Source organism: Pyrgilauda ruficollis, unplaced genomic scaffold (assembly GCF_017590135.1).
Source record: "Pyrgilauda ruficollis isolate IOZ18807 unplaced genomic scaffold, ASM1759013v1 scaffold32, whole genome shotgun sequence".
Lineage (NCBI taxonomy): Eukaryota > Metazoa > Chordata > Aves > Passeriformes > Passeridae > Pyrgilauda > Pyrgilauda ruficollis.
The window spans coordinates 1,371,913-1,384,816 of NW_024524600.1; the positions used below are offsets into that span (position 1 = coordinate 1,371,913).

General features: G+C 41.3%; 1 protein-coding gene across 16 annotated transcripts in view; it reads left to right on the forward strand.

Moving 5' to 3' along the window:
• ANKS1B (ankyrin repeat and sterile alpha motif domain containing 1B) overlaps nt 1–12,904 on the forward strand; it is a 404,705-nt gene that overhangs the window by 370,654 nt on the left and 21,147 nt on the right. For 6 of the 16 annotated variants that reach the window (XM_041474297.1, XM_041474298.1, XM_041474303.1 and 3 more), the window contains 2 exons: nt 7,685–7,813; nt 11,997–12,072. In XM_041474297.1, the coding sequence (XP_041330231.1) occupies nt 7,685–7,813; nt 11,997–12,072 (205 nt within the window). Of the gene's footprint in view, nt 1–2,479; nt 2,555–7,684; nt 7,814–11,996; nt 12,073–12,904 lie in introns of all 16 variants that reach the window. The other 10 variants (XM_041474293.1, XM_041474295.1, XM_041474299.1 and 7 more) reach the window with 3 other exon arrangements.

Sequence of the window (12,904 nt, forward strand, 5' to 3'; positions counted from 1 at the left end):
ATTTGAATTCATTACCATCCATAAAATTAATGTTCCATCTGCACTGCGTTTCAGTACCTTAGTAATTTAAACATAAGTGAAAGCAAAACTGAGGAATGAGTTTTGCACTGCTGCTCTTCTGAGTGGGCCTTTGTGGAGTTGTGGGAAATTCTCAGTCTCTGCTGGTCTGCTTGATATACTGTTGATTATATTTAAAGATGGTTTCACTTAAGCCTAAATCCTTCAAACCTGTAATTCTGGAGGTAAATCTTTTTGCTGGGGGAAGTTCACTTGAACAGTTCTTGAAGCAGAGACTTGCACCCAAAACCTGTGTGCTTCCATTTGGGAAAAGATGGGCTGGGAGGGGCCGGATGGGTACCACTGACATGTGTAAGAGAGCATTCATTCACTGCCCTCTTTTTAAATGGAGCAGCTTGAGGCCTGGGCACACACGTGCTGCAGGGTTCCCTGTCCCTGAGTTAGCACCAGGGCAGCTGAAGGACTGAGCTGGCTGAGGCCCCATGCCAATCCCTAAAGTCAAGTCCTTGAGAGGGGCAGGATTTAAGAGCACACTTTTGTCTCAAGAATATCATGATGCTGAGAAGTGGCTGCACGATGTGGCAGCATCATGGCAACCCCTTGCCAGCGCAGGGGAGAAATAAAACATCTGCCAGCATGCAGTATCCTGCTGCATCCCTTCCTGCTTTCGATGCCTCGGTGCATACAAAGAGCAGGGCCACTGGTTTTCTTGACTACCTTGATTACCAGATGTTTGGGCATGCTGCACCAGTGTGGAAATGCCTTCTCTTTGCTCTTCTCTTGCAAAGCAGAGGCACAATCTTCTGCCATGGATTCCTATTCAGGAATCTTCCCACCTCAGGCAAACAGATATAGGCACCACAGCGATGGGGTATGGCCAGAACATCCAGAAGTCAGTTTGCTTGACATACACAGAAAAAGGTCATTGGTAGCCACTAGTGCAATGTACTAAGGATGGCGCAGCAGAAGAAGCTGCAATATTTTGCTGCTGACCTTGCACTGAGACTATGTGTTCATCACATGGAGGAGGACTAGTTTGTAGCAAGTTGCCAGGGATGAGGTAGAAGACTGGAAAAAAGTCAATGTTTTAATTAGCTAATGCTATCAAAATGTAGAGCCCTGCACATCAGGAAAGAAAAGCAAAGAACTTCGAAAACAAGAAGAGGGAGATGGAATTAACCACATATGTGAAAGGTTTAAAATTACTGAAGCTGGAGGAAGGGATGTGTGTTCATGCATTTCAGATGATGAAGGAAATTAGGGACAATTAACAACATTAGACAGTCACCAGGCTGTCTGGCAGCACTCTTTAGTCAGTCCAGAGGATGCCAGGCTTCCCTGACAGTATGTAGAAGTGGTAACTTATTCTGTCACCAGCCAGGGTGCAGGCCACAAAAGGTAAGAGCAAGAGTCATATTTTAAGAAGACTTGCACTTCTTTGGGTTGATTTGAGCATTAGTGCTAAATTCCTGCTGCTGCTGCTGACAAAAACCAGCAATGCACGTTCTTGATGTTGTTAAATTACTGATATATTAATTTCTATCTCTTCTGGATGCTGCAGTTGCATTTTTCATGTCTGTTTATTGCCTTTTTTTGCTGCCTGCTGAAGATAGCGTGGGCAGATCCTATGTCGGATGCTTTGTTTTAGTTGCCTGGCTACTGTAAAATGTTATCTTAGCTTTTGCTGAGGTGCCACAGATGCTTTATTGATGATTGTTGAAACAAGGAAATATATAAAAGATGCTGGTGAATGCTGTGCTTGTCTGGTTCTGCTGCTTTTGCAAGAGATGCTTACTTTGCTTTGCTGCTACAGATTCTCTGTACGATAATGTAGAGGGTAGGCTGAAACCTTTCATCTACACACTGGGGTCATGGTCAATGCCAAAGGTAATATTATCTGTATCTTAGTATGCAAAGGGACTAAGGAGGTTGTTGGAAGGAGATGGTGGGCAGCTGCTTCACTAAATTGCAATGCATTCATTTCTGGTAATTGTTGTAAAGAAAATGTATTTTTCCTGTTGATGGTGTTGCCAGATTTTTCCCTTCCTTTTTCCCTGTGAATGGCTGCAACAGAGAGAGATTTAAGTCTCAAAACTTACTTGGGATGTTGACTTCAAACTTCTTCCCTGCCAAAAACTGAAAGTAACCAATATTTCTTCTGCTCTAGGCAGTTTCTATTTATGCTTGCTTAACTTTATCTCTACATCATGAGCACTTCTGACTAAATTGTTTTCTTGTACTCACAGTCTGAAACCTCTTCTAAAGTCTCTGAATAAGCTATGTTTCTTTTCTGTCAGTCCAAAAATATTTTGTCAGCAAATAAATAATAGAATTACCTTTTACAACTGTTTTACTTCCTTCTTTAGTAATATTGCAAGCCTTTTCCTAATTATTCTTGCCTTTTGGCAGTTGCGGTGCATTAATATTTACAAGATGAGATACAGTTTTCTGTTTATATTAGCAGTCTTCGGTCTGTGAGATCTGGACCAACCAGAATGCAGGATATCCTTTCTCATCGATCCATCAGGTCCATAATGTAAGATACAGCGATGAACGGCTATGTTGTCCCTCCATGGATGTACAGTCTGTTGACGTGGTGTTATCTCGGGTGTCGTGTCGCTGAAATGACGAGAGCAGTCCGTACCTTGTGGGCCCTGTTTGGGGTCCGTGTGTGCGCGCATCCATCCGTGTTCCGTGTGTCGGCTCCGTGGTGTGCGTGCCTGCGGGACGGGGGCACCGCCGGCGGCCGTCTCGCCCGGGGGCAGCTTTGGATTCTGTTCCTCGTGTTTCTGTTGGCTCCCTCTTCCGAAGCGGGAAACCGTGTAAACGGCTGGGTTTGCACGGTTTCGCCCCCGCAGTGTGTCCTGCTGCCCTCTCTGTGTCGGTCTGTAGGCTTTGCCCGGCTGAGGTTGCACACTGCCTCTGCAGAGGCGCTTCGGGGGAATTGGAGGTAACGCTGATGGTGCCCTGAGGTTTTGGCACTCCTGTGGCAGTCGTGAGTGCTGTGCACTCATGATCCGTTCTATGGTGTGGTAAGGACGGCAGCAAGTTGTTCAGCAGAGTATTTGAGAGCAGCTGAAGATTTCTCCTCATTCTGTCATGCCTCCTTGGAACATTTCTGCCAGAGAGGGGTCATTTTGGCCACCGAGCATCGGAACTATTTTAAATCTGAAGTACACCATGAACCTGTTTCCATTATTTCAAAGCCAAACATTTTAGGAGCTAAAAAATTGTCTTACTGTAGGAATTAAAACACAAGTTAATAACAAGGATTCAGCTGGTCTGCAGAACATTTAAAATTTTTGCAGGAAAAAAATTATAAATCTTTCAGCCAGAACTGTTGTATCCATGTGTGCTCAAATTTGTTGTTGTCATGGTGACTAATGCAAGTTACCATAAGCAGGCATAAGGCTTAACAGGTGAAAAGTTATAAGATGTGGTCCTTGTTAAAAATAACTACATTCAAACCACTCAAAACCAGGCCTTGATTTTTTTCTTCCTTTTAGCACGAAGGCTTTTTAACGTGACATTTTTATAAAAAGATGAGGGAGGTGTTAGATTTTTATAGCAGATTTATTGAGGTTACTTCTTATCTGCAACTATCTCTGCATCCAGGTGCCTTTAATATGAGTCAAATACATTTCTCAGAGGATGGATGAGATAGGAAAATGGATAGCAATTGCAGAAAAAAATGTAGAGAAAATAATAGGTGTAGTCTGCTTCTCTAGCTCATTTGACATCAAGCATCCAGCCCTTTCCAGAGCACTGAGAACTGCTTATCTGCCCATTTTTGGGGTTAGAAAACACTGCAAGAGCACAAGGTATTGGCCTCTAAGGCTATTAAAAGTTGTCATTGCAAAAGGATTGAATCCTTACCACTATGGCACCTGCCTTGAGACCATTTTCTGCTTATAAATTCTTTATCTGCAAAATGTGGAGCAAAAGATCTTCTTTTTCAAGTTAGCTGAGGCCAATGAGAGGAAAGGTGCTGGTTAAAGTCATAGGGAGGTTAGAATACTAAACCACAGGCAGTACAGAAAAAACCATGTGACAAATTGCACAGCTGTCTGATGAGCTGTAAAGTTAGATGAGGAAGAAATTATCTCTTGCCTTTCTATTTCATCAGAGAGATAAATATCTCCATCCGTATATTGTGTCATAAAAAATACATAAGCTTAAATGTTTGATTATTTCTTATAATTGCAAATTAAATATTCAAACCAGAAAAATCCTTGTCCTAGCATATCTATTTTTAAAACTTAAATCAAACATTATAGTTGGTCTTGCACAGCATTTTATTAATGTTTCTGTGCTGCTTGAAAAGTGTATTAGGTGCTTATGAAGGACTTGAATCTCAATATATCACCCATAAATTGTTCCACATCAACTCCTCAGTCCTTAGGACTACTAGTAATTAATATTTTTCTACCCTGACTTGAGCCTTGTGGTTTCAAGTCTTCTCTAGGTCAAAGATAGTCCTATTTTGTATTTTACCTGATGTTAGCTGTCATCATCACATCCTAAGTCTCAGAATTTCAGTATTTGACTAGAGCCAGTCAGCTGAGAAGCTCCCTTTCCTCTTGGTGAGGTTTTTAGACATGGATTTATGAATGTATTTAGCTCTCTAAATCTTGTTTAAAAGCGTTATTTCTTCCCTAAAGAAAAAAATATGTAATAGGGATTGCACTTCTGAACATCTTCATGGATCTGGGCTTTGGAGACTACCCTGTTACAACTCAGCCTAAATAGGTTATGAATACTAACAGTAGTACTGTTTAAAAGTCTAAGGAGTTTGGTAAGAAGCAAAAGGAAAGGAAACTGGGAACTGCTTCTGCTGAATATTAAAAAAACCCAATGACACAGCTGTAAAAGAAAATTTTGACTATGTATAATATCTTCTCCACCCATCATAATAATCTATATCTATGTGTTTAATTTTATAAACTTTTCTTAGTAGCTGCTCCCTCTACAAGACACATGGAAGTATATGAAAGACCTCCAGGGGCAGTGGTCTGTCAGGAACAGCAGAAGTCCTGTATGTCTGCCTTCCCCTAAACTCAGCTTTGTTACATGTTTAGAACATCCTAGAGATACATATAGCAATCTTGGTAATTCTGTTTTGTCTAATTTAAAAGGAGTAGGTAGTAAGATGATTATATTTATAGAGCATTCAGTGGATACAAATATGGTCTCCACACAGTCCCACTCTGAAGTGTCTCATACCAGGTTTTATTGGCCTGGTTGAAGATTATTTCTCATTTTTATGTCAAATTGAGCCAAAACAAGAGGTAATAATTGTTCCCCTTTTTCTGCCCTTTATTTACAGACAGAAACAATGCAATTCTCTATGTTTTTCGTACTTAATGTGCAAAAGGGAAACAAACTGTAAAATTATGTACTCACTTTAGATACCCTCCTTAATTTGCCAGTGCTATCCCTTTCTTGCATGTGAGGAAAGCCACCTGCAGAGCAGGGCAACAGAAGTGTTTGGAGCACTACCCCTGGTCACTTGTTCGGTAGGAGTTCTGGTCCTGCCTTGTGGCCATCCCTGTACTTCCTTGGTAGAGAAACCGGTGGTCAAAAGATGTACTTTTGTAGCTTTTCTGTCCTGAGTTTACTCCCTCTCCACAGAGGAACCTTTTGCTAAATGGCCAGGATGTACCTCCTGAGCTCTGCTTCCTTACACAGAGCATGCAGGAGTGTGTCTTTATTAGGGGGGAAAAGAAGAACTAAATCAAGTGGTCTGTTAGCTGTGGCCCTGAACAGTTCATAAGAGGCAGCTGAGCACACTGTGAGAATTTGTGATGGGTGCAGTCCATCTTCTCTTGTTGTGAAAGACAGAGTCCCCTAATAAGGATGCAGATCCTTGCCCCTTGTAATATGATGGAAATCTTACTTTATGAGAAGAGCTGCCTCGTAAAGAAATCAAATTCCCCCTTCAGATTAAATAAGATAGAATGTTTTTATGCATTAGTGGCCAGAAGGATTCACTTTTGTGGATACAAACTGCCAAAAATTGGAGCAATTGTTCCTGCCGCTTTCCTTTCAAAATCTGATGCTGAAGTCATATCCATGGTATATAGGCAACTTAACTAGGCAAAACAGAAATTACACTACTGTGTAATTGGTAGATTTGCTAATGGTGCCAGCAGTAACTAACTAGGTTCGACTTGTTTTGTGATATTCTCTTGCTTGAAGTTGCCATATCGGCAGGGTAATGTTGATGTTTCCAGATTTATCTCTTGCTTTTCATTGCAGAGCTGTGCAAATGCGTGTCATTTTGTTATTTTGTGACACATGAAAATGATGTACTTGTTCTGTTTACTCTGTCCTGACTTAATTAGTAAGATGTGATAGATTGCAAGACTTTGAATGTCTTCAATGAGATTTTTTTCATGTGTTTTTGATGCTTAACTTCTTTTTGCTATAAAAGTCTAAACTTCTAGCCCTGTTCTGTGTGAAATGCTGATGACAATTCCTTGTCAGCTTCAACACATATTTTAACAATATGACATACATAGAAAATACACAAAGATAAGTTCAGGTAAAGAAAGAAGTAGCATAATCCAAACTGAAATAATCATATAGAAAAGGGTAAAATAGTTTGAGAGAGAGTGGGTAGGAGAAGGAGGATCAGGAAGGACAAATGTAATGGCAAAAAGACAGAGTTGTGAGAAGAGGGGATTTGAGAGGCAGTCCAGACCAGAAAGGACAGGAGAGAAGTGGGAGTGGTGGCAGAGGGAAGAGGGCTTAGGAAGAGGAAAAGTCCATGCATGGGTCATTTTCAGTTAAAGTGAGCCCATGCACGGACCTGCAAGGTAGAAGGAGCCCCTAAGGAGAGGTCAGTTCAGGTCCTGTGGAGCCATGACCAAAAATACACATTGGCAAGTGAGACCCAGAGCAGCACTGGCAGGCTGGGGCCATTCCTGCACTGATGCCTGCATTGGCTCTTTTGGAGGGAAGAAGAGTGTGCTGTGAAGGGATTGGCAGCAAACTGCTCTCCTACCTGTGTTCTCTGAGGACTTTGAGGAAAGAGAGGAGATGACAGCTCAGAAAGGCAATCTCCTATATCAGTGAGAATGATGAATGTGGAAGGACAATGTTAGTACCTCCACAATGAGGCTTCAAGAGAAGGTGATCAAAGTAAATATTCGTAAAGAGATTAAAGAATGCCTCGTGTGTTTGAAGAATGTATAATAAGTCTTCAGATCAAAGTAAAGTCTGTGTTATTTAGCCATTTAGGAAAGTTAGTTATTGGTTATATGAGCTGGATAATGGAAGGCATATTAACTGTGCAGAAAACCTTGTAAAACACATAGCAGAATTTGTGAAAGGCATTTTTGTGCATCTCATGATTTTTTTCAAGTGCTCTCATCCTCATATATGTATTGTAAACACTTGTTTTTAAGGAACATTTCCGGTGCCTAATGATTTTATTCTCAAAGCAGAGAGATTTAATTAAAGCCTCATTAAACACTACAGTAGATGACTTTGGACTATAAATTAAATCATGAAAAATGTTGTAGGAGTTGTGTTCCCTTATTTTAGTAACATGGCTCTGTGTGTAGAAAATAAATCCTTGTTAATTGAGCACAACAGTGGAGGGCTACTTTATAGTGAATTTGCCTGCACATACTCTTACATCTTGAACAACTGTGATTTTCAGACAGGAGACTGGGGAGAGCCTTCAATTACCTTGCGACCTCCAAATGAAGCCACAGCATCAACGCCTGTACAATATTGGCAACATCATCCAGAGAAACTCATCTTCCAGTCATGTGATTATAAAGCCTTTGTAAGTGTTGACAAATTTAGTGGTTTGATTTGGAGTAGATATATTAACTTGGATTTTGATAGGCTGTTGTGTTTTACTTTCGTTTATAATATTTTTTCAGTCACTTCTAGAGAGACAGGTCACTGCTTCTGAAATACTGTATTTGTAATAAATGAGAAACAAGGATGCACAGTACTTTTTTTATGAATTGTGTGATACATTGCAGTCCATGTGGCATTAGTGTTAGAGAATGGGCACTATGAGTCAGTGGCTAAGTGTTGTTGAAGTGACAGTGACAGCAAGCTCCCCTACTTTTCACCTCTTACAAATCCCTGTCTAGTAGTTATGAAAGAATAATAAAACATAATATGGAATCCTCATACCTGCCTTCATGCTGTGTGCACAGCAATTAAAGTAGGTGTTGCCTCACCTGAACTTTGTACAGATGTTTTGGGGAAAGGAAATAGAGAGAAAGGAGGTGAGGGTCCCACCCTCAATAGAGAAAAAGGAGTTGAGGGTCCCACCCTCAATAGAGAAAAAGGAGGTGAGGGTCCCAGGTGTTTTCCATCTGTGGAGCAAGGGCACATTCAGACCTCTCCCAGCCTGATGGCTACTTGAAGTACCAGTAGCAGTCAGTTCCATCAGGACAGGGTGTACTTATTTTTACCTCCATGTGGCTGCAGGCAGTTACCACTTCCCATCCCTGGAGAAAGGGAGCTTCCGTCTACAACTAAAGACAATTAGTCTTCTCTGGCTGTTATAAATGTTTGTGGAGGAGAGAAAGGTCTCCTGTGGTACAGAAAGTCATTGGAAGGTGGTTTTTTTATTAAATGAAAAACAGTTTTCTGAAATTTTGAGTTCCCTGTCAACAGGGATGGGGGGACTGGAGCTTCTGGAGAGCTGAAGAGGTACCTCAGCCCACCTTTTTAAATGCTTGCATATCGCCTTCTGACTTTGCTGGAAAGCATTGTTGAAGCAGCTGAAGGTGCCTGCCAGCCCACTGTGTGTCCTCTCTGGAGGTGGCCACCTTATGGCTGGCTTATGTACAAAGGACAGGGGCTCAGTAGTTGCAGTGAAGTTAGGATGATAGCTGGAGGTTAACTGCTGGTCCAGGACGTGAGGTTGAAATCCTCTTCACTTGAAGGGCCTTGGATCTTTGGTGCTTTTTAGGATAATGCTCTGTTCACTAAACACTGCTGCATTTTGGGGAACACTTGGAGGTTGCTGGATCAGATTTAAAGCATGTCTGGGAAGGTAGAAATTAGAGATTAAATGCAGGTGAGACAGAGCCTGGCTCCTTCTGAGGAGGGGCAGAAGGAGTGTTACAGACCTATCTTTCTGGAGCACATCTGTATCTTCCATCGGACCCTCATGGGGTTAAAAATTGCCATGCATGCAGTGATCATCCCTGGACAGTAACTAGAACCTCTGCCTTCCTCAGCAAGATGGTCAAGGACCATCTCACCAGCTCTCAGTCTTGTTCTCCTACTGTTCAAAACCTCCTTGCTCACCTCAGATTGAAAAGGAAGGTTAGCAGCTTTTAGTTCTTGAAATATTTTTTATAGTTCTTAGTGAACATGTCTATCTCAAGTGCCTTTTCTCTTTTTTCATGATCCAGCAGTAAATTCGTAATCTAATGTAACCTTTGTAGTAGATTGGAAGATGGATCATTAAAGATAGGAAGTTGGAATGACCAGGAATATCCAAGTTAGTGGTGTTTAAGGAAAGAACTTCCTTTCCTAAGGACAATGTGTCACCCCTGTGTTTCAGCTCCTTGAGCTGTATTGACCTCAGCTTTATAGAGTAAAATCCTGGCTTGTAAGTTATAATTGAGATAGCCTTCACTCTATGCCACATCAATCAGTTAAACTGTTGGATATTCTCTGTATTGCTCCCACATGCCCTGGGTGTTGGAGAAGGACTGTTTCCAAAAGCACAGAAAGTCAAAAGGAAGCAAAATTTCATCCAAGAGTTTCAGATTTTTCTGACAAATAAATTGGACGGTACTGCTGTGGTTTGTGTGTCTATTCCACAGTCCACCTTGGGAAGCATTTCTGAATGCCTTCAGCTAAGGCTTTTTGCTGCTGGGCAGGTGGGACAGGCGCTCTCCTTCTCTTCTCTTTCTTCCTCTTCTACTGTAAGCAAAAAGCACTGCTTTTTTACCCTGGTGCCTGACCAACTGGTAGCTTTCAAGGAAAAAGCAATTTGTTTTACTGTAGTCCATAAAAAATGAGAGGAAAAAAAAAAAAAAACCAACAACCCCCAAAGCAAAACAAAAAGTACCCAACCAACCAAAAAATTGAAGTCATTAATTGCAAGCTGCCCAGAGAAGGGTAAAGATTCCAGAAGTGTCAGACAGCAGGATTCAGAGAAAAATACAGTTAAGTTCAATATTGTTTTGTTTACTCTTCTAATTCCAGAGCTTGCTTTAAATATGTTGTTTTTCTTCAAGGGCAACATCAAACTGTCCCATCAAATTAATGCCCAAAGCCCTATTCACATCACTAGCGAGCCCCCAGCTGGACTCACAGCTGCTCAGTTTATGAATCTTTCACATCTGCACTCCTCTAGGAATGCCCTTCATTCATTCCTTTATGTTTGTGCTTATCTGGTAGTGTTGATGTTGCTCACTGGCCCATTTATAATGCCCTATAAAGTGTGTGTCACTAATTGCTGTGTTGGCTACTGTCTACATTGAAATATTTATGCATTTTCTTGCAGGTCAGAGACTCCTGCCATACACAGTGTAAACTGAAGGCTTTAAAGAAAATATCTCAGTTTAGGTCAGGAGACCAGAGAACTGAACCAGTACACTCTGTGTTCAGTCCCAGCTTGCATTCATCTGTAACTGAAGTTCATTTTGATAGGTTCTTGTCTAAGCTGAAGCTGGTTCACCTTCTGGTTGGGTCAGCTTAGGCTGTTTCCAAGAGGAGACATTCTGGTAGAGTGAGACAGGTCAGCAGTGGTGGGTTGCAGCATCCTCTGGAAAGGCTTTCCCTCCTCCTGCAGCCTACTTACCATATTCTCACAGTGGCATGACTTACCTTCAGCTCCCATGTTGCTCACTTAGAACTGGAGACTTAGGACACTTGTGCTGCAGTGAGAACACAGAGAGAGACTTCTCTGTGCCTGGGGAAGGGCAGGTGACAGGGGCCTTGCTGTGCTCTCTGCTCAGTTAAACCAGACTTGCATGTGACATCATACAGAAGTTCAGCAAGGTCCCGTTTGCACAGAGCCCTAAGAGCACACAGGTGTGCACACCTGTGGCACCTGCAGGAGAGATGCAGAGGTGTGTGCCTTTGGTTCAGCCCAGGCAGCCCTAACAAGAGCCCTCACTGCTAGGGAATGGCAGAGATGATGCAGCCAGCTCCATCCCTGGAGGAGCAGCGCCATTCAGCCACGGTGCAGGGGTGCTGAGACCTCAGGGGAGCAGAGGCTGCTGCCAGGCTGCCGGAGGGCTCAGACTGTGTGTGCCAACAAGTGACCCAGGGAGGGAGAGACCTGTAGCACAGGGGCTGTGTCACTGAGCCACTGCCTGCCTTGTTACCCCTGGAGATGAGCAGGATCCTCACAGTGAGCTGAGGCAGGACACAGCACCCTGCTGCTTCCTCTCACAGCCTCCTCCAGACCACTCAGCGCTTCTAAGTAATAGCTCAGGGTCAGCCTTTCCTTAAGAAGAAATAATGGTTTAAGCTAGTTTTAATACAGATTTATTGTCTCTCTTTGCTGACATCAGGCTCTGTTTGCACATAAATTAGTTACAGATTGAGTACACTGAGGTTAAGATCACTGCTGGCCTTCTTATCCACGTGGTTGCACACATAACAATAGGAGTTTGGTAGATGGTAGCTAAAAAAAGCAATTTCTCCATTTCATAATCAAATGGGTTTTCTAAGATGGAATCGGTAGTATTTGTTTGTTGTTTCAGTAACTAAAATGATAAGCTAGAAGACTTTCAGATATTGTTTTAAAGAACTCCAGCTAATTCAGTATACTTGTTGCTGTGCATTCTTGTTTCATGGGTTGATAAACACATTAGTTTAAATGATTTGTCGAAGAACTGCAGAGTAAAAAAGATCTAAAGCCATATGTTAAGAAATTGATTGCTACCATTAGGTTTTTTAAGCATTTTTTGTGCATTTCTGCAGATGTTTGTCAGTTTTGGAATTTCAGTTAATCTAAGTTCAATGGATTTTTGTTCTAGTATTTAGGTTCTATGCTGGTAAAAGAGTTACGAGGCACAGAGTCAACACAGGATGCATGTGCAAAGATGAGGGTAAGTTTGTAAACCAACTCCTTCTCTATTATTAAATAACTGTGATTGCTTGTACTGTACCCTTTTTGTTTTGTAATTTTATTGTTATCCATTTCCTTTCCGTGCTTTTACATTGATATTCAGTAGGGAATATATTCTGTTTTATATCTTAATTTGAAATAATACCAAAATTTAAAGATAAATTTTTATTTTGCATGTTGTATCTAACAAAAAAACCCAAATGCTTGTGTTATGTTTCTCATGAATCTTTCAGTATGTTTCAAAGTACTGTCCACACAATATAAGCATGCCCACATCCAATTGTTTTATAAACAGAATTTATAGCTTTTATATGATAATCTAGATTGAATTTTCAATGTTAAATATGTAGTAGTAAATATATAACACGTTACCAAACACATTGTTTTTTACATGTGGTCTAATCCAACAGTCACATAATCCTATGGATAATTTTACTCACGAGTATTTCCTTTAATTACGAGTTACTTATATGCTTTTTGATTAAAGGGTGAAATGGGGTCTAACTCAGTTTCATCTGATGGTGGAAAAGCAGCTAGGTTTCCTTCAGACTGTTAAGAATATGTTTTCCTATGGCTCTTTGGCCTGATACTGGTTTGTAGAAAATTACAGTAGTCTATCTCCAAGAAGCATTGCTGCTGGAAACTCAAAACAAGCCATAGCCTGATATTCCCAATTGTAGTTGTAATAAGAGCACACCTGTTCACAGCCATGGTGAACATATCATGGGCTGGCATGATTAATTAATGAAGAAAATAATTGTTTGCTAATCTATCAAGCGTGTACAATTACCTAGATGAATGAGCAGAATCTTTTCT